At 49.1% G+C, this 24833-nt stretch overlaps 1 protein-coding gene across 2 annotated transcripts in view; it reads right to left on the minus strand.

Annotated features, from left to right (window-relative positions):
* The window catches only part of DENND4B (DENN domain containing 4B), a 55485-nt gene that overhangs the window by 19775 nt on the left and 10877 nt on the right, over positions 1 to 24833 (minus strand). For both annotated transcript variants that reach the window (XR_014786309.1, XM_084824288.1), the window contains exons 2-13: positions 17874 to 18190; positions 16864 to 17116; positions 15827 to 15896; positions 13428 to 13597; positions 12261 to 12502; positions 11466 to 11532; positions 10112 to 10170; positions 8585 to 8729; positions 6162 to 6337; positions 5103 to 5203; positions 1960 to 2175; positions 204 to 349 (exon numbers count right to left, since the gene is read on the minus strand). Coding sequence is in view for 1 of the 2 variants with exons in the window: in XM_084824288.1 (XP_084680414.1) it covers positions 204 to 349; positions 1960 to 2175; positions 5103 to 5203; positions 6162 to 6337; positions 8585 to 8729; positions 10112 to 10170; positions 11466 to 11532; positions 12261 to 12502; positions 13428 to 13597; positions 15827 to 15896; positions 16864 to 17116; positions 17874 to 18172 (1944 nt within the window). In the remaining variant the exon portion in view is untranslated. The remainder of the gene's footprint in view (positions 1 to 203; positions 350 to 1959; positions 2176 to 5102; positions 5204 to 6161; positions 6338 to 8584; positions 8730 to 10111; positions 10171 to 11465; positions 11533 to 12260; positions 12503 to 13427; positions 13598 to 15826; positions 15897 to 16863; positions 17117 to 17873; positions 18191 to 24833) is intronic.

Here is a 24833-nt window from a genome sequence, read left to right on the forward strand (position 1 = left end):
TGCCAAACGCTTGGGTAATGCCGGTACCACGCCGCAGGGGCCAAGAAAAGCAGCAGGCTGGGATGGGGAGGGGGGAGATCTGTCCCAGGAGGGCTGATGGGAGTTGCAGTCCAAAAGATCTGGAGGGCAACGGGCTGGGGAAGGCACCTGCTTCCCGAGTCCAGCTGAGTTCCCGGAGCTTGGTCTTCCTCCTGGGGTCCTACCTTCTCAACGCAGGAGTCAAAAAACTCCAGGCAAGTGTGCCGGTCGCTGACGAAGGAGCACTCCTCGATGAACTGGGTGAAGAGCTGGGTGCGCAGGAGCTGTGCATAGAACTTGTGGTAGGCTCGGTCCCGTGACTTCAGGAAGCCTGTATGGGGCACAGAAGCAGCAGCTTTGGGGCCCCCTGATTGGGAGCACCAGGAAAGGGGAGCGCTTCCCTTTTTAAAATGTATGATGATGACGATACTGTTTATAAAGCACTTAAAATGTTCTAACCACTGTACAGGTATCGAAAAGTAAGACAGATCCTACCACTAACTTCTGATGGATTAAAAGCGTGCCCTGATTCAAAGGGCTGATTTTTTATCTCATTTTTAAATACAAATCCTTTTTTAAAAAATGGCAAAGGGCAAACACTATTGAAGAAGACCATTTCCCCTTCTCTCTCACACTCACACACATAGGGAAGGCCTCTTTTAAGGGGATGCGTGCTGCGAAACACACAGCCGTCATTAAAACACGCACACGCGGAAGTATAATTTTTGCTCCCGAACTCTTGTTTAGACCCCTATGCACTAAAATAGAGTCATATTACAGAACTGCAATTAGCACATTTTTTAAAAAAAGTATTCATATCTTTACAGTTTTTTTTCAATCTGAAGAAGCTATATGTATGCGAAACAGGATCACACCGGGTTCCTGTAAAGACCTTCAGAAAAGATTCCTGGAAAAAGATTTTCAGAAAGACTTTGTTGAATATACTTTTTGATATATTCAAATTCTCTACTATTATATGTACAATATTATACTTGCATTGTTTTTTCACATTTATATTATCTCTGTTTAAGGACTAATTATTTTCACTCAAAGATAAATCAGTAAATATTGTAAACATTTGTAAGTATGTCTCTGTTGTTATTTATTATACCTAGACCAGTTTCCAGTTGTGTGCTATTTGCATTTCTATAATTTGGTTCTCTACAACTATGGCCCTATTTTTTGTTCTAAAATAGACCCAGACCATTAACTAAGGGTGCAATCCAATGCATGTTTAGACAGAAAAATGTCCTACAACTCCCAGCATTCCCCAGCCAGCATGCTGGCTTGGGAATGCTGGGAGTTGTAGGACTTTTTTTCTGCCTAAACGTGCATCAGATTGCACCCTGAGAGAGCAAACCTATGGCCCCTAGGATGCAGAAGATCTCCCATCTGAGGCCAGAGACAGAGCTCTGACTTAAGAGGGAGAACTGACTGGGGATCTCTCCTCCTAGCTGCCATGGAAAGCTCTGTGGTGGTTCCCTGTCATGAAGACAGGACTCTGACCTTGGGAAGGGAAGAAATGTGTGTGTTGCAGGATGTGGCGTGGAGAGGGCATGGATCCGCTGGATTCAACAGCCCTCATCCCTGACAGAGAGAGCAAGTTAGACGGGCTCAGAGGCCCATCTAACAAAAAATGCTCCAGTGGAGGATGGAGAAGCTAAAATAGCCTCCGTCCCTCCTCCTGCTCTGCCATCAAGAGCCTCGCAGGGCAAAGGATGGGCGGAGGTCTCCAATCTTGGAGGCCTCAGTCCTTTGAGCGTCCAGCCCATAGCATTGCTCTTTAAGGTGTCTTCAACTGGATCTCAGCCCTAATAAACAGTAATAACTAAGATACAGAGAAACTCTAGACCGGCCCCATGTGGGTGGCCGGTGTCCCTGCCTCCTGGAGCCCACCACCCCTGGGGCCTGCCGCTTTGTCCCTGGGCGAGGGGGAAGTACCCTGGAGGGAGAAGAGGCTGCTGGAGTCCCGGGTCTTCTCGGAAGGCGCCTGGGTGATGGGCAGGAGGTAGGTGCGATAGCCCTTCAAGAGGCACGCCATGAAGCGCAGGAAGGCCCCCTGGATGTCCAGCTCCAGCTGTTTCCGTCGGCCGTAGATGACATCATAATCGGTCAGCAGGAATTCCAGAGTTGCCTCCTCGACTGGCCGATTGTACACTGGAGAGGAAAGGGGAAACCGCAATTCCGGTTGTGGGATGTAGGAGCATCGGAGGTGGCCTTAAGACCAGGCCAGACTATTTCTCTGTCTAACTCACTATGGTCTACTCTGATGGGCAGCAGATCTCCAGGGTGCTCAGGCAGCGAAGGATCTTACTCACCACACCTGCTACCTGAAGCAGCTTTTATAGCGGAACATCCCAAGGGGCGATCCCATGTCGAACCTGGGACCGTCGGCGTGAAGAATAGATGCTTGACCCACCGAGCTATGGATGCTCCAAGTCGAGCATACCATCTGAACCCTACACTGTAGCTTATCCTAACCACAGCTTCTTGAAACAAGCTTCTTAAACCAAGGTTTGAAGCGGGCTTGTTTAAGGCCAACCATGGTTTGTCCAGGTTTGAACACAAACAACACAGTGGCTGGTTCACACAACATGACAACCCATATTCGAGGCTGAGTATGGGTTGAGTGTGGGTTGTCGTTAAACCGTGGGTTGTTCTGTGTGTGAACCCAGCCGTGCTAACAAACCATGGTTTGTGAACCACGAACAACACATAGTCCACAACCCAACAACAAACCATGGGTTCTCTTCATGGGTTGTTCATGGTTAACAACCCATGGCAGAACAGTTCGCACAATACAATGGTTCAACAATAACCCACGTTTCAACAACAACCCATGGTTCAGCCACAACCCACACTCAACTTTGTTGTGTTGCATGAACCCAGCCCACAGTGCTTTTGTTCAAACCTGGATAAACTATGTTTAGCCTTAACTATGGTTTCCTGAAACAAGCCAGCCTCAAACCTTGGTTTAACAAAGCTTGTTTCAAGAAGCCATGGTTTCAAGAAGCTACAGTTCAGGGTTCAGATGGAACACTAGACTACAGTTAACTGGAAATGGAAACAAAAGCTTGCAGTCTCCTCCTCACAGCTACACTGGGAGGAAGAAAGCACATGGATGTGAGGCTTGCACAGGCTCGTTCACATAATGATGAACCACAGTTTCGTGTTACATTTGAATAAGGCCACGGAATTGGTCCACCTAGCCCAGGAGTGCAGAACCTCAGGCCTGGGCTCCCAATCTGCCTGAGGTCCCCCAGGTGGCCATGCCCCCTTTCCCCCAGCCATTTGGTGTTTTCCCGGTGTTTGCATGGTTTCGTTTCCCATTCTCAGAGGTTGAAATGCTTCTCCAAAGGCTCAGTTCCTGGCAATAAGAACGTGAAGCTAAAATATGCTGGTCTACTCTGATGGGCAGCAGATCTCCAGGGTGCTCAGGCAGCGAAGCATCTTACTCACCACACCTGCTACCTGAAGCAGCTTTTATAGCGGAACATCCCAGGGGGCGATCCCATGTCGAACCTGGGACCGTCGGCGTGAAGAATAGATGCTTGACCCACCGAGCTATGGATGCTCCAAGTCGAGCATACCATCTGAACCCTACACTGTAGCTTATCCTAACCACAGCTTCTTGAAACAAGCTTCTTAAACCAAGGTTTGAAGCGGGCTTGTTTATGTAAATTTGTAAATATGTAAATTTGGGGTTCCCATCTCCTTTTCCTTTTGCCCCGTCTATTTTGCCCTTGGCCCCACCCACCCCTGGAATGTGGCCCCTGAGAGCTTCTCTGAAATGGAATTGGGCTGAAAGAGGTCCGATGCCCCTGAGCTAGCCCTTGACCCCAACTGCCAGGGGCTCTTCAGGGTCACAGACAGAGAAGGGATTCTGTCCCTTGCTACCAGATCTTTTCTTAACTGGCACCAAAGATTGAACCTGGGACTTCTGCATGAAAGGCATTTGCTTTACCACTGAGTTACAGCCAATGATGTGGGTTTCCCGGAAAATTCTGAACTGGAAAATTTTCCAGTGCCAGTTAGGGTCATTTGCATAGGATCATTTGCGTAGGACAAAATTCAGTTTGCTCTGGAAAATGTTCCAATGCAAATTAGGTTCACTTGCTTAAGAAAATTTTCAGTTTGCATTGAAAAATTTTCCAGTGCAAATTAGGGTCATTTGCATAGGAAAAGTTTCAGTTTGTATTGGAAAATTTTCCAGTGCAAATTAGGTTCATTTGCATAGTGTCATTTGCATAGGAACATTTTCAGTTTGCACTGGAAAATGTTCTAATGCAAATTAGTTTCATTTGCATAGGGAAAAATTCAGTTTGCATCAGAAAATACTCTGACGCCCTAGAGAGATCTAATTTAGCATGATTATTTTATTTGTATTTAGTAAACAAAGCTAAAAAAAAGAAGTAACCCATGATAATTTTTTGTTCCAATACACCACAAGTATTTGACCTGAAATATTTGAGGGGGGGAAATTAAAGCACGCTTAATGTGATTTAAATGTTATAGTACGTAGAAATATTTATTGGAATAAATGTAAAAAAAGTTACAGACAATAGCATGTATTTCCCTTACACTGTTTAAATATAAGGACAAATAAAGGCATTGAAAACCGTTGACACACTAATTCATTTTAGCAACCCAAAGAAGTGTGCATCATAGGCTGACAACCAGTCATCTATATCAACAGCATTCAATTCTCCTGCTAAGATTCAGTTTCGCTGTCACTGTTTATTAGTTCCACCACTCTGAGACACAGATGTATTTCAATGACATATATGTTGCGCTAGGGATAATCACACGAAAAACACTAACTGCTACTTTGAAACTGCCAGCCTGGCCTAATATCGCATGTGCAATTGGCATGCGTTCATTTTTACTAAGGAACTTGCTAACGAAACGGAAAACGTTCCGCAGAAAGTTACAGCGCTGGAAAATGTTCCGCCCCACCACGCTGGTTATGGCCTCTCCCCCTTCTGCAACACACATCCCTTCCGCAGCTCTTCTGTTTCTCTGGCTTTCCCCTCCCATCCCACTTCTCCCTGGTTCCGCTTTCCGATCGCACCCACTCTACTCACTCTCATCCAGTTGATGGTACTGGGAGTTCAGCGACGTCAACAGCACCTTGCATGGCTTCCGGGGTAGGGACCGCGGCGGCAGCAACTTCCGCTCCTCGCACCTGCACGCAGAGCAAAGCTGCCCATACGGTTAGTGCCTCCTTCTGGTGGGCTCTGCAGCCGCGGCACTCCGCCTGCTCCCTGCTCACCGAGAGCCTGTTTCCCAAACGCAGCTGCGAGGGGAGGATCAGGCTGCAGACCAAGGCAGGAGGACGGGCTGTGCAGCCCGACGCAATGAAGTCCCACTGAGTTCAGTGGGGTTTAGTCCCAAGTAAGTGCACGCAGGGCTGCAGCCTCAACTATCTAAGGAGTGGACTTGTCCCAGATCAGAGCTTCGGACCATCTAGCCATATTGTGTTCGGGGAAGGGTCTTAGCTCAGTGGTAGAGCACAGACTTGGCATGCAAAAGGCCCCGGGTTCAATCCTCCGCATCTCTAGACAGGGCTAGGAAAGAATCCTGCCTGAAAGTTTGGAGAGCTTCTCCCAGTCAGTGTACACCATCTTACGCCAGAAGGAGTGATGGTATGTGGCAGATGTGTACCTCTCCAAGGTCTTCCGCCAATTTTGCTACACCAAGACCCCTCAATCTGGGATTGAACCTGGGCCTTCTGCAAACCGAGCAGGACATCTGCCACCGAGCTATGGCCTCTCTGTTGATCCATCTAAGGATCTGCTTTATAATGAATCACACCAGTGGGGTCCTTCTAGACCAAGGGCGGACAACTGGTGGCCCTCCAGATGTTATCAGACTGCAACAAGGCCTGCTGAGAGTTGAAGTCCAACAACATCTGGAGGGCCACATGCTGTCCACCCCTGATCTAGGCAACCCGGCAAGGGGCGAGTGTGGCAAGGGGCAAATGAGGGGCGGAGCCCCTGCAGGGAGAGAGGGGAGCAGGAGGGGGCAAACGAGGGGCAGAGCACGGCAAGGGGAGAGCACAGCAAGGGGCAAACGAGGGGGGAAGTCCCTGCAGGGAGGGGAGAGCAGGCCGGCGCCGCCGCCCACCTGCAGGTGGCACTCACTGGAAGATGGTGTTGGTGTCCAGATCGACGCAGATGACATCATGCGGAGGGTCATGCAAGTCGAAGTAGCTGGAGTGGATTCCCACAATGAAGGGCACCGGGGCGCACAACACGTCAGCCAGGGTGAGCGGGCACAGGGGGATATATGGGCACTGCCACTGCAGTGGGAAGATCATCTGTGGGAGCAAAGGCAGAAAGGGGGCTCAGAGCTACAGGTATCCAGCAAGGGAATAAACAGGCGCCATGAAGACCAGACGTACGGTGCCGCGACTGGGTCCCCATCACAGCTCCATGCAGTAAGACCAGCGCTTGCAGCTGAGTCCCCTGCGGAAGATTTGCCTGCTCACTGCTGCTGCTCCCTTTTGTTGTAGCCATCATCCACTAGAGGAGAGAGGAGGGAGCTGGCTGTGAGACATCTACCCTGGTGGGGACTCCCCACCCCACTCTGAATTCTACTCAGCCAGGCTGCTGTGGCTAGGGTTACTGGAAGAATCCGTTTGGGGGTGAAATTCGCAGAGCTTTTGGGGGCCTGCGGTGGCTCGGGCCCCCAATTCTGACTTGCTAACCTGCGAGCTGGCCTGACTCAATCTGTATGAGTCAAGCCAGCTCACAGATTCCCCCCAACCCCCAAATCATCACTTACACAAATTGCTGCTGCAATTTGCAAACTCTGCGCAAATTTTGGCCATAATTTGCCCAAACTTCGGCCATACATTGTGGCTGTAAATTGCTTAATTTTACGCAAATCGCAGCTGCAATTCATGCAAAATTAAGCAATTTGCACCCAAATTTTGCTCACATTACACAAATTGTGGCTGCAATTTGTGGAAATGACCATTTTAGTGGGGGAAAACAACTGAGAAATTTCCCACCAAAGAGAAATTGAAAATGCAGGACAAGCCAGGGGATCTGGGGAAATCCATCGAGCCCTAAAAGGTCCGGGTTTCCCCATGATGGCCATCCCTAGCTATAGCCCCTTTAAGTGTAGGAAGACCCGCATTCTTCATGTGGGTTTTCTTTATTGGGGCGTTGGGTTGGCCCGTTAATTTTAGTTTTGTTCGGGACTTGTTTCATTGTAATATTTTATATTTATTGAATTGTTTGCATATTTGATTGTTTTTAATGGCTGTTTTGTAACAAATGCTTTTTCTTTAAGGTGTTGTCTTCTGATAAGTTAAAGTCTACTGTGAGTTGCTCCGTGTACAATTTACTATAGAATAGCAGCATATAAATATGCTATTCATTAATTAATGCCGTTTGAAGTCTCCGCTTGTCTCATGTACCAGTGTGAAGGCGAGTGGGGAAACGCGGCCTCCACGCATGTAGAGAAGTAGCTCATAATGTTCTGGCTTAGCCTTCTCCAAGCCCCCAAACAATGAGAGACCTCTCTTCCTCCTCCACGAATGTGTCTCTATCCCCTTTTAAAGCCATCCAAAACCCGTGGCCATTGCTTCGTAGCAGTGAATTCCACACAATGGCCCAGTTTGGACGCAACGAGGAACTGGTCAATGGCTCCCGCTTGCCTCCTCCTGTCCGGACAGAGGATTCCTGATTTGTTTAGGTGTTGAACCTCTTCCAGCCTCGGGGCCAAATTCAATCTCGGAGAAGCTTTCGGGGTCCGCATTCTAGTGGTGGGATGAAAGTATAACTGGTGGGGCCAACACGCCAGTATATTTTAGCCTGAAGTTCTCACTGCCAGCAACTAAGGAGAGGCATTTCAACCTTTTAGAACGGGGGGGGGGGGGAACCCGCCCAAGCCTGAGGTTCAACAACCCTGGTTTTGGTGGTCCTGTTGGCAAGAGGAGCAAGTGATGAGCTTCTGCTGGGCTTTGAAAACCTGGCTCTTCAGATGGGCATTTGGGGTGGGTTAGGGTTTTGGCTTTTTAAAGCAATGTTGTTTTGTTCAGTTGATGATATAAATTTGTTGTATGTCATGTTGTTATTTATACTGCATGCCCCCTAGAGTGGCTGGGTAGCCGGCGAGATGGGCGGCTAATAAATCAAATAAATAAATAAACAATGAGGGAGCGATCAAGCAAGGTTTGGCTGCTCATTCCATGGCCCTAAAAAGTATGCGTGGTGCGAAGAAGGACTTGTCCACTGGTCTATCCTGCATCTCTTGCAGATTAGTTTCACTGGTTCACCCCAAGGATTATGGAAGAAGGAGACAAATGCCTCTCCATCCCCTTTCTCCAAGCCATGCTTCATTTCATACGCCTCTGTCACACTCCCTCTCAGTTGCCTGCTTTCATCGTTCCCAACCGCTGAACATTTGGGGTGGCTGTTTTCTGCACCTTTCCGGGCTCTGAGATCCACCTTTTTGAGGTGGGGCGGAAGCAGAACAGCAGGTGGCAGGCCGGACGTTTTCTTCTTCTCCCGCTCTGCGTCCACCGCCACCCAGATCCCCTGGAACGTGAACTCACGGAGACCAAGGCTTCTCCCACGCTGGTCAAGACGTCCTGCCGGAGGGAATGGATGAGCAGCTTCTGCTCGGTCAGCACGGCCACCAGGAGGGCAAGGGCGTTTTCGGGGCCCAGCGTCTGCAGCAGGGTGAGGAAGCTGGCGCCGCTACAAGAGGGAGAGGTACAAGGAAAGGCAAAGGGGAGTCAACGAGGTCCCCTCGGCCTGCTATCCAGGTTTTTGCGGGCCCTGGGGCGAGACACCCTCAATGCCCCCCCTCCCTCAGTGGGTCTACTTTCTCACCACCATTGTCACCAGCTGCTCTCCCTCCTCCTCCTCCTCCTCTTTCTCCTCCTTGCTCCCACTTGCTTGCTTGGCAGGCAGGGAGCCCAGGAGCAAGTAGGCTGTGGCATCTGCGGCTCCTCCTTCTCACCACCACCGTTGCCTGGGCCGGAGTGAGAGGCAGGTGAACGAGCTGGTTGCAATGGGGAAGATGAGGGGCAACTCCGGGGACTCTTGCGAGTGGGCCCCTGCTGGGGTGTGGGCCCTTGGCAGGTGCCCAACCACGCCAACCCCTGATGCTGGCCCTGGTGCTGTCACCAGGAAGACGTGTCCCAGGATCCCTTGTACGATGCTCACTCACACAAACGAGCCCCGCCATCCCAACTGCTAAGTGTTTTGGGGGCTCCATTCCAGATGCTGGTTTTAACTTTAAAAGCTCTGAACTGCTCAGGGCCTGGCTGTCTCGGGGACCGTCTTTCTTGCCATGAACCTGCTTTGCTGTCAAGATCAGGAAGACAGGCCCTATGGAAGACACGCTCGCTTGCAGGGGCCTGCTTCTTGGCCATGCGGGAAAGGGCTTTCTCCTGTGCTGCTCCCAAACTCTGGAACACACTTCTTTGGAAGCCGCGACTGGGCCCCACTCTCTCCGCAGTCAGGAAGGAGGTCAAGACACGGCTTTAACTTCAGCTTTTAAACTATTATCACTTTTATGGTTATTTATTCATTCATTCATGTAACAAATTTATGAATCGCTTATATGAAAGAAGTTACTGAGCAATGTACAGAGGACAAGATTACCTCCTTGGGGATGCCTGTTGGGAAAGGGATGGTTTTAGTAGGCACGGAAAACCCAGAAGGGCTGGAGCTGGCTTAATTTGTAGTTAATTAAGGATGCAATCCTATGCATGTTTAGACAGAAAAAAGTCCTACAACTCCCAGCATTCCTCACCTAGCATAGGCACATATCAACTTTAAAGGCGCAATACTATGCATGCTTAGACAGAAAAGAGTCCTACAACTCCCAGCATTCCCCAGCCAGCATGTTTGGCTGAGGAATGCTGGGAGGTGTAGGATTATTTTCTGTCTAAACATGCATGAGATTTTCCTTAATGTGCCTTTATTTGTACTGTAGTTTTACTATGTTTTCCCTGGATTGTGGTTTTTACTTTCTGAAATCGTTGTCAACTGCCTTGGTTAGCTTCAGAAAGGCGGTACAGAAATGCAACAAATAAATAAATAAATCCTGTCCCGGCCCAGGTTATCCATACCTTAGCGGCAGTGGAGATGAAACAGGTTGGCACAGAAGCAGGTTATCATAGGAAGACATCTGGTGGGGCAAAAAGGATGGCAGGCGGGATTAAGAATGAGTCCAGAGCCCTTCCCCAAAAACACAGAAAAGGCCGACCCAGCTCAAAACATCAGCAGCAAAAACAGAACGCTGCTCTACCCATTTGTATTTTCTCAATGCTCCCATCAACGGCAAACCAACGACAATACAGCCTTGCCAATACGTCCGAGGGAATTAAACCAATGGTCAGCGCGATCCAAGGCATGCTTACTCTGGAGTAATCCCCACAGAGTTCAACAGGGCTTTGCTCCTAGGTATGTGAGGACGGCGGCCTAAGGCTACTAAAGTGTTGTTGAATGTGTTGTAAGGGATCCAGGTAATAAACAGATTTGGGCTTTAAATCACTGCCCAACGGCCCGGCACATTAGTTGTGCTTTCACAAAAAGTGTAAAAGTGGCCAGTTTTATTGGTGTGTGGGGGGGGGAGAAGCAGCCAGTGGGCCCCTATCCAGAACATGCTCCTGATCCAGATCGGGGGCCCATGGAGTTCGCTATTGAAAACCACCCCCTCGCTGGCTGCTATTTGCCCCTGAAGGTGCTGTTGGCTGCAAATGGGAGTGCATTCTGGATTGGGGCCTGGCATGTTTTTCCCTTCAAAACCGAAGTATCCAGAAGGTGATTCTCCCCCCACCCCACCCCACCCAGGCCTTGGAGAGAATGCAACCAGCTAGAGAAGGCAACATTGACTTAAGGTTAGAGAGACCGCGGAGGGGGGCGGCGTTACTGGTCTGCATTTTTAAGCGAACTGATCTAATTAGCCCTTCCCGGACTGATAAGCAGATCGGAACGCAGCTGTCTTTCGAGCTGTGCACCTCTCCAAGTTTTGCGATGCGGTTTTTGTTGCATACAAAAAATTAGGAAAAGTTGCCAGCAAACATGGGCACAGCAGGCAAAACTGTGTACAAAAGAAATGCACATTTTTGTGTTGCTGCGTTTAAAAATAATAACTCGCAGACTGAAGCAGACATGGGACAGAATGGAATCATGACTGAATACATGAGGCGAAACCGACAGGAAATCGGTCAGTCCGCCCATCCCTAAATGGGAGAGCTTCCTGCTCGGGGAGGGCTCCTAGATCAGCCCTAAGGCAGAACGTCCTGTTAAAGTGACCAGGGGTTCAATCCTCGATTGCCTGAATCAACTGAACATGGCTTTCACACAGGCCGCTCTCCCGTCACCAGGGAGGGATGCCATGGGAAATACCTCCCCCCTTCACTGCTGCCCCCCCCACCACACGCACACAACGGAACGTGCCAAGAAGCCGCTTCTGCTCACCTGAACCAGGATCCGAGGCCGCTGCGGAGACGGGAAGGGGACATTGTGCATGAAATGAGAGATGTGCCTAGAAGGAGCGACAAAGAAGTCACAGGGAAGAAGGGCCAAAACACCCCAAGCAACAGCAACGAAACCACAACCGGCACCCCCGCCCCACTCTGCTCTGCCTGGAAGTCCAAGACGCGAGACCAGCGGCAATTAACTGGTGATCCTGCTGGGCTGGCTACTGTGGAAAGCATTTGGCCAGCTTAGACAGACCTTTCGTCTGATCCAGCAAGGACCTTCTAAGTTGACAGGCATGACGGTTAAGAAGAGAACCTCCACGTTCCAAGGCAGTTTATCTCTGAATGCCAGATGCCGGGGACACACAGCAGGGGTAAGCTGACGGATGCCCTGCTTCTGGGCTTCTGGCTGCCCACAAGGGAGGGCACAATATCGGATTAGGTCAGGGGCGTTGAACCTCTTGCAGCCCGAGAGCCGAATTCCATTTTGGAGAAGCTCGCAAGGGCCACATCCCAGTGGTGGGCAAAGGGGGCAAAAATACCAAGGAGCTTAAAGCTCCTTTGAAAACAGGGCGGGGGAAAAGCGGGGAAACCAGCAACTGATCAGCAGTCGGGAGAATGGGGCGCAGCCATCTGCAGAACCCCGGAGGGCCGATTGGGATCACAGGCTGTCCGGCCTCAGCCCACAGTGGTTCAACACCACTAGAACAGATGGATCTTTGTTCCGATCCAGGAGCAAGGTTCTTGCTGTGTTCAGATTCCCCCCTGCCCCACCCACCTCACCCCAACTTACGCCTCCAAGGGCAGCACGTGTGGCCCTGAGATGCTGTAGCGGTACAGGAAGGTGAGGAACTTGCGGAAGACGTCGAAGAAGGGCCAGTGAGACAAGACACAGATGCTCTTGCGGGTCTGCACTGACTTGCTGGTGATGGGCCGCCGGTCGACCACGGTGAGCAGGTTCAGCCACACACACTGTCGCTCCGAGAGGCGTTCCCGCGGGAAGGGCTCATAGAACTGGATGGCAGCACCGTACACCTGGGAGGGAGAGGAGAGGTCGATGCACGACAGCAGCCTTGGTGGAACAGCCACTCACCCGGGGCGAGCAGTAAGTGGCTCCAGGCGACGAGGCAGAGAATCTTTGGTAAACTGGGAGAGTAATGCTACTTTTTCTGCGGCAAGAAGAGAGAGAAAAGTCTTACACCGGGATATTCAGGTGTGGGAGGCAGACAGGGCTTGCAAAATAAATACTGTGGACTAGAAAAAACCTGCAGATGTATTTGCAGGACTACACACAGCAAGGGAATTAATACTTAGCATTTAGAGCGTCAATTTCACATGTTCACAGGGCCTCATGTTCCTTATCTCAGTAATCCTCACAACCACCCTGTAAAGGAGGCCAGGTGCTGTATGCTGCATGAATGGTGGTTTGCTTGAAGCCACAATCACGCCCGAGGCCTGGAGATTTATACCGAGGAATTTCCCTTTCATGGCTCAGTTTCTTAGCCGCTGCACTACGTTAGTTCACCACACCACAGTTCATCAGGCGGCCTTGGTGGATCACTCTCTCTTTGGCCTCAACTCAGGGCCAAACTCAGTACCAAGGTGCTCTGAGCATCCAAAAGTGCTCTACGGACCTGTGATATTAATACCCGCCCGTTAATATTGATGCTGTTAATATGAATAACACTTGCGCTAATTAATTCAAGATTGGTTGTATAGCTCAGTTTGCTTGCCTGCTGAGTGAGCATTCCTCTTAACCCACTGTAGTTGCAACAACAACACACACACACACACACATTTTGAGATGATGCAGCTGTGTAAATTGGTACGGTCCTCCATCCCAAATTTAGCTCCGAGAGTGAAGCCACTGCCTCAAACGCCAATTTAGTTATTCTGCGCCGTGCTCCAGCCCTCCCCCAGGCTTCTATGGGTCCCCCCCCCATTAAAATAATCATGGTACCTTGTCCCCCGAGGCTCCGGTCAACACAAAGGTGGAGAAGACTGGAAGCTGGTATTTGCTCTCAGCCGGCCAGCTCTCGATGGTGGCCCCCATGGGCAGGCAGAAAACTGGAACGGATTCAGGCAGGGGGAAAGCCTCGTTGTCTTGCTCCGGGTACCGGCTAAGGAGACCTGGGGACAGGGAGAACAATTCCCACCAAGAAACATCAGACAAGGAATAGGGAGTGATAGGGAGAAGGCAGCTATGGCTGCAAGACGCTTCTTATCCATCGATGATATCTGCTGCTCGGGATCTGCCACTTCCTGGATAGAGGGGGTCTTGCCCCATTGATCCACGCTTTTGCAACTTCCAGGCTTGACTACTGTTATCATTTATTTACTTTAGTTTTTAATTTCATTTCATTTCTATACTGCCCAATATCCAAAGCTCTCTGGGTGGTTCACAAAAATTAAAACCCTGGGGGCCACCACTGAAGAGGCCGTGCCCCTGGTAAATAACCGGATGATCTCCAAAAGTGGAGTCATCAAACTCCATGTAGGGTTGCCCCGGTAGACTACTGGAAGCTTCAAGCAAGCAGCTCGCCACCTTATGAACCTTGGGAGGCACAAATGTATTCAGACTGCATTCACTGGCTTCCGGAATGCTTCCAGGCTCAACTGAAGATGCAGGTTTTAACCTCTGAAGCCCTGCCCGGCCTGAGACCCACACATGTCAGAGACTGCCTTCCCCTGCAACAGCTCCCACACCAGTTGCATTGCTCAAAAATCAGGCCCCGCTCTATACTCCTATCACTGCAGGAAATCGGAAATCTAGCTGATTTTTAATTTAAAATCCCCCGACCTCAAACAATTTAGCCGTATAATGTAAAATGGGAAGGTAACTGAAAAAAGCAAAAGTACAGATAAGTCATCAGCAGAATTAACTAGTAAGTGAAGAAAGCATGGAAAGGAATTCCAAACCACCTCCTGCAAAAGCTGACGTGAGCAAAATGGATTTAAATGTGGTGTGGGGGAAGGTACGGGTCAGAACGTATGGGACAGACATTCCAGCCCTGGGGGCTACCACTGAAAAGACCTTGTCCCTGGTAAATAAACAGATGATCTCCAAAAGTGGAGTCATCAAGCACAGGGCATGGGATGATGACTTCGGTAAAAGGGCTAGCTCATACAGGAGGTGGTGGTCCACCAGAGATCATGGCCCTGGGCTGGTTAAGACTTGCAAGATCAGCACCAGCGAATTGTGCTCGGAAATAAACCCATGATCTTTCATTATGGGTCAGTCCCCTTCAACCGAGGTCATCCGATGGGGTCGTTTGCTATGCCAGCATTGTCCAAGATTGGATCAGTGGCCACAAAAGCAAGCAGGGCCTTCCCGGTGCTGGCACCAGCCTTCTGTCACTCCCTGCTTATGGCCTTCACAAAACTGGTCAAGGCCATTTCACTTTGGTGAGCATACCGATTTTTAAAAGGCTGCAATCCCAAACACCTTTACCCAGGAACTCAGTAGACTTACTTCTGAGTAGACATGCATAGAATTGCACTGTAAAAAAATAATAATTCACATCTTGCTGTCGTTTCATTGTGGAACTCTATATCTGTGATGATGTATCAGGACAGCTTTTCCCAACCCAGTGACCTCCAGCCTACAAGCAAGGCTGGCTGGGGATGATGGGTTATCCAATACACCCAGGCAGCACCAGGTTGGAGAAGGCTCCACTGGGACAAAAGCCTTCTGCAACAGGCTACCTGTAATAAAAAGGGATATTAATTCCACCTTTTACAGAGCCATCCTATGGAGCGCTTCAGGGACCATAAGATGGCTGGGAAAACTCCTTCTGAGGTTGGAGACATCAAGCTCCCACATCAGAAGGGAGAGTCGGAGATCTGCCCCCCACCCCCTCGCAGCCAGTGCAGAGAGAACCGTGCTGGCTCCCTCCCCAAGGTCAGAAAATCGACCTCGGAGAAGGAGAGGTGTTCCAGTTGGCAGGGAGGGGACCTGAGAGGCCAAGATATGATTTATCCTGAGCCTCTTCCAACCTTCTTCCCTACTCCTCCAAAGCGCCTTGGCTAGGCAGGGTGAAATGCCCATCTAGCGAAAAAATCAAAGATTGGAGGATGGGCAGTCAAAGATCGCCCCCACCGCTCCTCCTGCCTTCAGCTCGGTAGGACGTAGGAATCTTGGAAGCCTCCAAGTTCGGGGCTTCCGAGCAGCAAGGGCGCAGTCCATCGGATTGCGCCCTAACGGACTTGTCAGTATTGGCGGGATGTTACAAACGAAGAAGAAACAAAGCCAGGTTGCTAGGTGAGAGATTTGAAATACATATATCAATAATTCCACATAAAGCTTAATAAAGATCCCCGGGGGGATGCCCGTCTTCCCTCGGACGTGCCGCAACGTACCTGCCTCGTACACCAGAGTGTTTCCTTTAGCCAATGCGATCTTGTAGCAGATAAAGAGGGCTGGGCCCCACTGCGGGGAAAAGAGAGCAGGGTAAGAAAAAAAGGGGAGAGCAATTGCCCCAGCCACAGAACAGGAGTGCCAGGAATGCAGGAACTTGCCTTCGACAAGGTCAGACTCTTTGTCCAGCATTGCCTGCTCCAAGCTGGGGTTCACCAGATGTACTGGACAGCAACATCTGGTCCAGCTGGAGAATGCTAGGAATTGTTAAGACCCTTTTCTGTCTAAACATACATAGGATTGTGCCCTTAATGTGTCAACAGTTTTCAGCCCCTTTGGTTTTTTCTTAAATTAAACAATGCAAGGGAAGTACATGCTACCATCTTTAAACTTTTGCAAGTATTCCAGTACAATTTCTACACAATGAAACGCTTATGTCACGTTAAGTGTGTATTAACTTCTTCCCTCAAAATATTTCAAGTCAAAGACACTTGATGTATTGGAGCAAAAACTTAAAATGGGCTTCTTTTCTTTTTTTAGTTTAGTTCTTTACGACATACAAATGAAATCAACATGCTAAATTAGGTCACCCTCGAGGGCAGGCAGGCAGAAAGTGAGGTCTGGGGGCCCCACCCCCTTTCCCCCAATCATGGATTGTTTGGTGGTTTCCAGCTTTTGTTCAGCTTTTCCCCCATTCTAAAAGGTTGTAATGCCCCACGTAAGGCTTAGCTGCTGGCAGGAAGAGCTTGAAGCTAAAATATCCTGGCATTTCTGGCCCTGTCCACCATTGGAATGAGGCCCCCGAGAGCTTCTCTGAAAAGGAATTTGGCCCTCTGAGTGAAAGAGGTTCTACACCCCTGCTCTAGGGCATTGGAACATTTCCGGATGCAAACTAGAAAAATTCCAATGCAAATGACCCTATGCAAATCAGAAAACTTTGTATGGTCATTTTTTGCAGAAAATGTCCCAGTTCAAAATTTCCCAGAAATCCCACAACACTACTCTCCACGGCAGCTTCCTCTCCCTCCTCCATACTCACCATGCCAGCGTTGAGGTTCCGGTCCACGCGGGAGAAGGTATGGGGCGTGCTCTCCCCTTTGCTCGGCATGATAAGGCAAATGTCGGTGATGCCCAATGTGCTGTAAGTCTGCCCCTCGCTGGCCCGCCGGTATGTCAGGAACGTGCGTTGGTGCCCGGGGGCCCCTGAGGCCAGGTTGGCTGAGTGGCTGTAGGGAGTCGTGTCAAGGATTTTGAAGCCCGGCTTGGGGCGGTCCTTCCCGTCATAGTGCACCCTAGGGGGATGGCAAGCGCAGCGAGAATGTCACGCCAGAGAAAGGGTGGGGGGAACTGCCCCTGCAGGGGTGCCAGAACGAAGCCTCCTTTTGTTAGTGGGGAGGGATGTGTTTTCTCTCCCTCTCCCATGATACTAGAACTTGCGGTTGCTTCATTAAACTGATTGGAAGTAGGACGTCCTCCACAAAATGGATCCGTGCTTTGCTGGTAGGAGATGTGGCGCTGGTCTTGGGCTTAGATCAGGGGTGTTGAACCTCTGGCCTGCAGGCCAAATCTGGCCCTCCGGGGTTCCCCAGATGGCCACACCCCTTCTTCCCAACCACCAATCGTTTGGGGGTTTCCTGGCTGTTGTGTGTTTTTTCCCCATTCTAAAAGGTAGAAATGCCCCTCCTAAGGTTTAGCTAGTGGCAGGAAGAGTTTAAAGCTAAAATATGCTGGTGTTTTTGGCCCCGCCTCTTTTGCCTTTGGCCCTGCCCAGCACTGGAATGTGGCCCCCAAGAGCTTCTCCAAAATGGAATTTGGCCCTTGGGCTGAAAAAGGCTCAACATCCCTGGGTTTGATGGACAAATGGTCTGCACGGTACAAGCCAGCTTCATAGCTGATGTTAAGTAGCACCGACCTCCCACTGCATCCCCTTTTCCTTAGGCTGTAACCCTGACGGGCAGGGACTGTCTCCTTTGTTATCGATTGCTCCTGGAAGCTGAGTGCCCACGCAACCACCCCAGCTTACCCCCTGCCTTGCGCGCCGGCACCTACCCCAGTTCGACAACAGGCGGTTTGTCCCGGCCCCGTTTGTAGCAGATGTACATCTGGGGGTTGTGGAGCAGGCCGGCATTGAGCTCCACGGGGTTCCCGGACGTGGTGCGGTCGATGCAAGTGAACCCGTGGGGGACCTCCTCGCCCTGAGAGCGGACTATGACGGCCACATCCACGATGGGCTCGCTGGGCCGGGCTGGCCGGGGCGCCTGGCTTTCATCCTCAAGGGGCTTGGATGTGTCCGCCAAGCCAGCCACCACAAAGTAGTCCACCAGCTGGGGAGCCCACTCCTCCGTCATGGCGGCAGCTCACGGCATCTAGGGCGAGAGAGGGGCAGGGCAGGGCGGGGTAAGCAAGAATGTTATGAGACAAGCCGAGGCACCTGGCTGCCTCCCACCATGGTCCCGACCAATGGCAGCCCAGGGAACTCCACGCAGAACATCCAAGAGCACGTTGCCATGGCGGGGAGGGAGGGAGAAGTTTCCCTCCTTCCCCCATCGTATCAGAACCTTTTGCGGGGGTGGGGGGATCGTCCAATGAAACCGGCACGAGATTCAGGACGGAGTTCTCCATGCGGCGTGTAATTAACCTGTGGAACTCGGTGCCAACAGATGTTGGGATGGCCACCAGCTTAGATGGCTTGAGAAGAGGACTAGGCAAATTCATCATGATCTTCATCATGATTAGGGTTGGGCGGATCTCTCTGTTTTTGGACCGGGTCAGTTGTGCATATGTTCATTCATAAGTCTCTTCTGTGTTGTTTCTGCACTGACCTGAGACTTGGGGGGGGGGGGGGGGGGGAAATCCGCATGAAAATTTGTACATGTTTTGCATGTGTTTTTATTGTTACAAGTTCCAATGCATTTTTACCATGGACTTTTCAATATGCATTTTAATGTAAAGTATGCATTTTATATGCATTTTGGCATTTGCGTTTAGCCAAAAACCGCCACACAAAATTCGGAGAAGTGTGAAATCAGAAGGATGGCCACATTCCGATCTGCACTTCAGTTCAGGAGGTGAAAATCAGGTCCGTTGGCTTCCGAACAATGGGGCAAAGGCACCGCTGTTTGGCTCTGCTTGTAGGTTTTTCCTGAAGTGATCTGGACGGCCACCAACGGAACCCACAGGTTTGTTAATATTTTTATTTATTTAATTTATTTATTCAATTTATAACCCACCTATGCACAAATATTCTGGGCAGCGTACAAAGTTAAAAACAGTTTAACAAAAAAAAATCCAACAATAAGAACAACACAGCATAAAAACAGTATATAACAGTCAACAAACAGCACCGGCATCCCTACAGTCTATGAGAAGCCGGGGGGGGGGGGGCAGATTTGGGGGTATGCTCAGGTATCGACAGAGGCAAAACTGATTCCCTCCCCACAAGAAAGCGAAACTAACCTCATTTATCATGAGGTGCACAATGATCTATAGGGAAGCCTCTTTACTGGGGAAGGAACACGAGAAAATACTTCTGGCGACTCAGAAGCCCTTTTATTTTCTGACTCTACGGATAGCATGACCAAATGGGCACACGCCAGGTGCCGAGTCTGATTTATGACTTACTAGCTGGTGTCACTGAGATTTCACAAGGCCCCTCGCGTTTCAGTATTTCCCACCCACCCACTCACCCCCGGGCAAGCACAAAATAGAGCCTTCCTTGCTCTAAAGCTGAATGTATCCTGAAAGTCAGGTTAGGACTGGTTTAACCAATGCTGATGTGGACGCGTACAAGCACACCTCTAAAGATTTGACATGGCATGCACTGGCTGCTTGCTGGCCCCACCGAACTGACATCTCTTTCAGTGCTTCAGCTGCCCTGTGCTAGTCCTGGATTTTTGTTGTTGTTGTTCAGTCGTTCAGTCGTGTCCGACTCTTCGTGACCCCATGGACCAGAGCACGCCAGGCCTTCCTGTCCTGCGCTCTCTCCCGGAGCGTGCTCAAGTCCATATTCATGGCATCGGTGATGCTATCTAGCCATCTCATCCTCTGCTGTCGCTAATTTTTCTTTATTGGACTTGGTGGGAACGCTATTAAGACACTACTAACCCACCTCTCTTAAAAGAATGTCTTTTTATAAAATACAAATGCCAAAAGTGTAATGATACATAATTATTATTTTTAATGTAAATAAATAAAATAACTGTATTAAAGGGAAGACACACAAAGACACAAGCAGGCTCACAATGAATGCTGGGTAACTGGCATTAAAAAACACCAGTTGTCAAGACCTGGATGGTATCCAAATTAAAAAATGCCGAGTTAAAGCCCTATCACTTGTGCTAAGGGGTTATTTGAGTAATGAACAGCTGTGGGACTATTATTCCAGCTCAAAAGTGTGCTTCAAGTTTTATCAATTAATGAGCAAAAACTATTGTGTAAAGTATACACATCAAAAAGCTTGATATACAGATTTTAAAATGAATAAGCATTGGTTTAATTAGCAAATTTTGAGTACGGAGTTGTCCTTTCAAAAAGATGGTTCGGAACTGATCTTATCTAGCCCAAAAAGTGAACGTGTACACTTTTGTGGTATGTTCTAATTTTTCAAGAATAACAATAAAATAGTAGCAATAAAATAATTAAGCCTGTGAACCCTGGTTTATGGGACAATAGATAATATTAGCTACGAAGTAATTTCTGCACAAAAAAAGTATAAATATGTTCTGATTTTAGAATGAAGGAGCTTTTTATGAGAAGCCCGCTAGGTCTGTGAACCTGTCAGCTGAATAGCTCATTCGGTATTGGATGGGGAACTTAGTACTTTGAATGATCTCTCTCCTTTTTAAGTTATTAGAACTAAAAGTCAAACAACAAGAAATGTTTTTGCTTTTATTTTATGCTAGTAATATTTTGTGGTAACATTACAGGCATATTTCTAATAAAAATAAAAACTGGATCAAACTCCCCCACCCTCACTAGGTCTTGTTAGAACAAAACCAAAACTGAATCCACCTAAAACAATTTTGGTTATTTGCTTTGTTCGAAGTGTATTAATCAGCTATGGTAGTTAACTGGCAGCGGAAGGCTTCCTAAATACTGGAACTATCGTTTAAAAACACTGAGCAAAGGGCAATACCATAACAAGTGCACATAACAAGAGCTGATTCAGTCCAAAAGTCCCCATTGCGCCCTGTATCCTGTTTCTCACGGAGGACAGCCTGATGCCTCCAGGAAGCCCACAACATGGGCAAGTAGCTTCCTTTATTATTTGTCTCCAGCATCTGGCATTCACAGGTACATGGACATGGAGGTTCCATTCAAACATTTATTTTATTTTTATTTTATTTCATTTCTGTACCACCCCATAGCCGAAGCTCTCTGGGTGGTTCACAAAAACTGAAACCACACGGTACATCATGAAATGATATAAAATACGAACGCTTAAAATTACAATATAAAAGAACAACCAGAGTAAAACCTAGCAGCAAAGCAGAGATTTAAAATATAGATTTAAAACAGCAGAGCTAAAAGACTGGAATGCTAAAATGCCTGGGAAAATAAAAAGGTGCTGAAAGGAGTATAATGCAGGCACCAGGCAAACCTCTCTAGGAACTTCATTCCACAGCTGGGGTGCCACAGCAGAAAAGGCCCTCTTCCTGGTAGCCACCTGCCTCACTTTGGCTCCCTGCCAAAGATTGCAGCTATTAGTCATTCACTGGCTCCTCCTCTGGGGATCTATCTAATCCCTCTACAAATATAGCACATATATTTGTTATAAAGCACATGCATGCTTAGAGACGTGCACAGGTTTAGTGCTTACTGCTCATTTGGTTATCTCTTTCATTGTTTTCTTACCTTCCCACTCCATTCTTTTATGAAAATAATTCTATAAATCCATTCAGCCTTGTGGGGAAAAGTATTTTTTCTTTTGTTTGCCCTGAATCAATTCTGCTGGACGTTCTAGTCGTAGGAGAGAGGGAGAAAATTGTCTCCCGATACACAGCCATGCATAATTTTATAAGCCACTACCACATTCCCACCCACCCATCTGGTCACCCTTTTTCTAAACTACAAAGACTTAGGGCGCAATCCTATGCATGGTTAGACAGAAAAAAGTCCTACAACTCCCAGCATTCCCCAGCCAGCTGTAGGACTTTTATAGGACTTCTGAGGTTGAAGGGCTTTTTTCTGTCTAAGCATGCATAGGATTGCGCCCTTAAACACCTTTTCCCAAGAGTGGGAAAGTTCTGGCCCTAGAGATGCTGGTGGACTCCCAATTCCCATCAGCCGCAGACAGCAGGGCCGATGGCTGGGGATGGTGGGAGTTGGAGTCCAAAACCACCTGGAGGGCCACAGGTTCCCCACCCATGCTGTAGCCCAGGCATGTTCAACCTCCTTCAGCACGAGGGCCGAATTCCATTTCAGAGACGCTCTCGGGGGCCAAAAAGATAACAGTGTTGGTGCCCGGCGGGCCTCATCGGGGAGATTGTTCCAGAATTGGGGGGCCACCACTGAGAAGGCCCTCGCCCTTGTTGCCACTTTCTGAGCCTCCCTCGGAGGGCCTTAGATGTTGAATGTAGTGCATGGGTTGGTTCATGTCAGGAGAGGCGCTCCATCAGGTATCGTGGGTCCTGAGCTTGTGTAAGGCTTAGCAGCGCAGTGTAGCTTACTGCCGGTAAAGAAGCCTTAGGAGAGGCATTTCGGCCTTTAAGAAGAGGGAAAGAAACTGCAAAGAAGCGGGAAATCACCAAACCAACTGTGGTCGGGAGGAAAGGGTGGGGCCAGGGAACTTGTGTGCAGCTATCTGGAGAATGCCAGGTGGGCTGGATTTGGCCCCCCAAGAGTGGGATTCTGCACACCTGCTTTAGCCTTCGACTCCCTCGAGCCACTTTGCTCTGTGCACGTAGGCAAGCTAGAAGAACGCTTTGCCCTTGAGTTGAGGTTTACGCTTTTATCCACAAGGCTGCTTTTTTACTTTCTACCAGCGCGGAAGCACCCAGGGGTGTGAATCACAGCAAAGCAGGCTGCAGCAGCATCGACCCAGACCTTGGAGGTCTCCCAGGAGGGCAGGAAACCGCTCTCTCTGCATCTAAGCAGGGTGCAAAAGCCGCGTGGTTCTCAGCTACAGCGTTCCAAGCACAAATGTTTTGTGGATCTATGGACCAAGAAAGGGGAAGGAAGTGCCCCGAGTGGGGTGGGGGTGGCAGTCACGTTCCTGCTGATATTGCAGAACCCGCAGAGGGCTGGGAGGAAAGAGGGAGCCATGCAAGTTCAACTTGGAGAGGAAGTGGCTGGACTCTAAGCGTTTTTTTCTAAAAAAAAAAAGAAGTTTCATCAAGACAAAATGTTTGAACCACAAGACCTTTGGCACAAATCCCTGAAGGGGTGGGTGTGAGACTGGGCAAATGGATCTCTGCTCGTGCTCAGAAGCACCTGCATTCTTATTACAGAAGGTCGAGCCTTGGAGTGGAAAGGCTGATTACATGGTTTAAGTCCTTGTCTAGAAAGATGGAATAGAATGGCTGAGATGGTCTGAACAGACTGCACCAGGTGAGGGGGGAAATCAATCACATGTTCATATTTCCTGCAAACAGAAAACCAGCTAAAAAAATAAAAACTATTAAGGGCTGGGCCAGGACTTCCTGCCTTAAATGCTATCTTTCTGCTTGCAGGGAGTTTGTTTTTGCTTAGTTTTTAACATGGGAGCACTCAAATGTGGTATTGCCCCACCCATAGCCTGAAGTGATATGGTTCCATTCTACCACTTCATTCTCCTGTTATGTATATATTATGAACCCAGTCGAAGCACTGGAGAAGCAGAAGAGCCTTACAACTTCCGGCGGTAACCGCAGCACCAAGGGTGACTCCACTTTCATATTAATTCTCTGTCAAAAGAACGTCCCCCACACCATTCCAGGCCCTTCTCTCAGAAATGCTAGGTTGTTGTTGGGGTTTTAAAAAGTGCTCAATGATGTTTCCCCGCTGCATGGAAGAGCAATCAATTATGTGAACCCCTCCAACCGCTGCGACCCAAAGGTGTACAGCCCAGACACAGCTTTCGAACCGTAATGAGAACTAGCTCCCCTCCCGCCACCATAAAGCGCACCATTCTCTCCCCAAGGGTAGATGGCCTAGGTGAACTGTTGCATTTCAGAAAATGGGGAGGGAGAGGTGGAAGGAGAGACTGGTTCGAATGCAGCATGTACCCCCTCCCAGGAGCAGAGGAAACTCTCCCTGCTCCAGAACGGCACACCCCAGGGAGCCTAAAACGAACCAAACCCAGTTGCAAGGTTGCTATGGTTACTGAGCAAATGCAACAGGGATGGACAGATTGAGAGCAAGGCAGTACAGCATCATAGAACCATAGAGTAGTCGGGCTGGAAGGGGCCTACAAGGCCATTGAGTCCAACCCTCTGCTCAGTGCAGGAATCCAAGTCAGAGCATCCCCGACAGTAAAGTGTGTGTGTGTGTGTGTGGGGGGGGAGTGCACAGAGAGCTCAACCCCAAAGCAAAGCCGTACGAAGAGGAGCAAGAGGCAATGTTCTCCATATTTTAAATCTAAGGGGGTGGGCAGGTGCCTAAGCATCATCATAAGCACTTCACAGTTAAATAGCACTTTAAAAAGAGTTTAAAGCAGTTAACCTTCATTCTCTCAGTCATCCTTACAACAACCCTGTAAGGTAGGCCAGTGTTATTGTTCCCCCATACTGCAGACGAGAAAAGCGCGGCTGAGACAACGGAGCTTGCCGAAGGCCACCTGGTGAGATTCAAACCGGGAACTTCCCAATATTTGTGGCTCATTTTCTCAGCTGCCCCACCATCCCAGCTCCAAAGGCTGCCCAATAGGGATTAGTTACGCCCCTTAAGGCAGCCGGGCAACTTAGGTTCTCTGAAATTGTTGGCACACAGATTTTCTGTTTTGGAAACAAGAGAAATAGAATCATAGAATAGTAGGGTTGGAAGGGGCCTACAAGGCCATCAAGTCCAACCCCCTGCTCAATGCAGGAATCC

This window comes from Heloderma suspectum, chromosome 17 (assembly GCF_057233095.1).
Source record: "Heloderma suspectum isolate Gila_16-S chromosome 17, 16-S_ref, whole genome shotgun sequence".
Classification (NCBI taxonomy): domain Eukaryota; kingdom Metazoa; phylum Chordata; class Lepidosauria; order Squamata; family Helodermatidae; genus Heloderma; species Heloderma suspectum.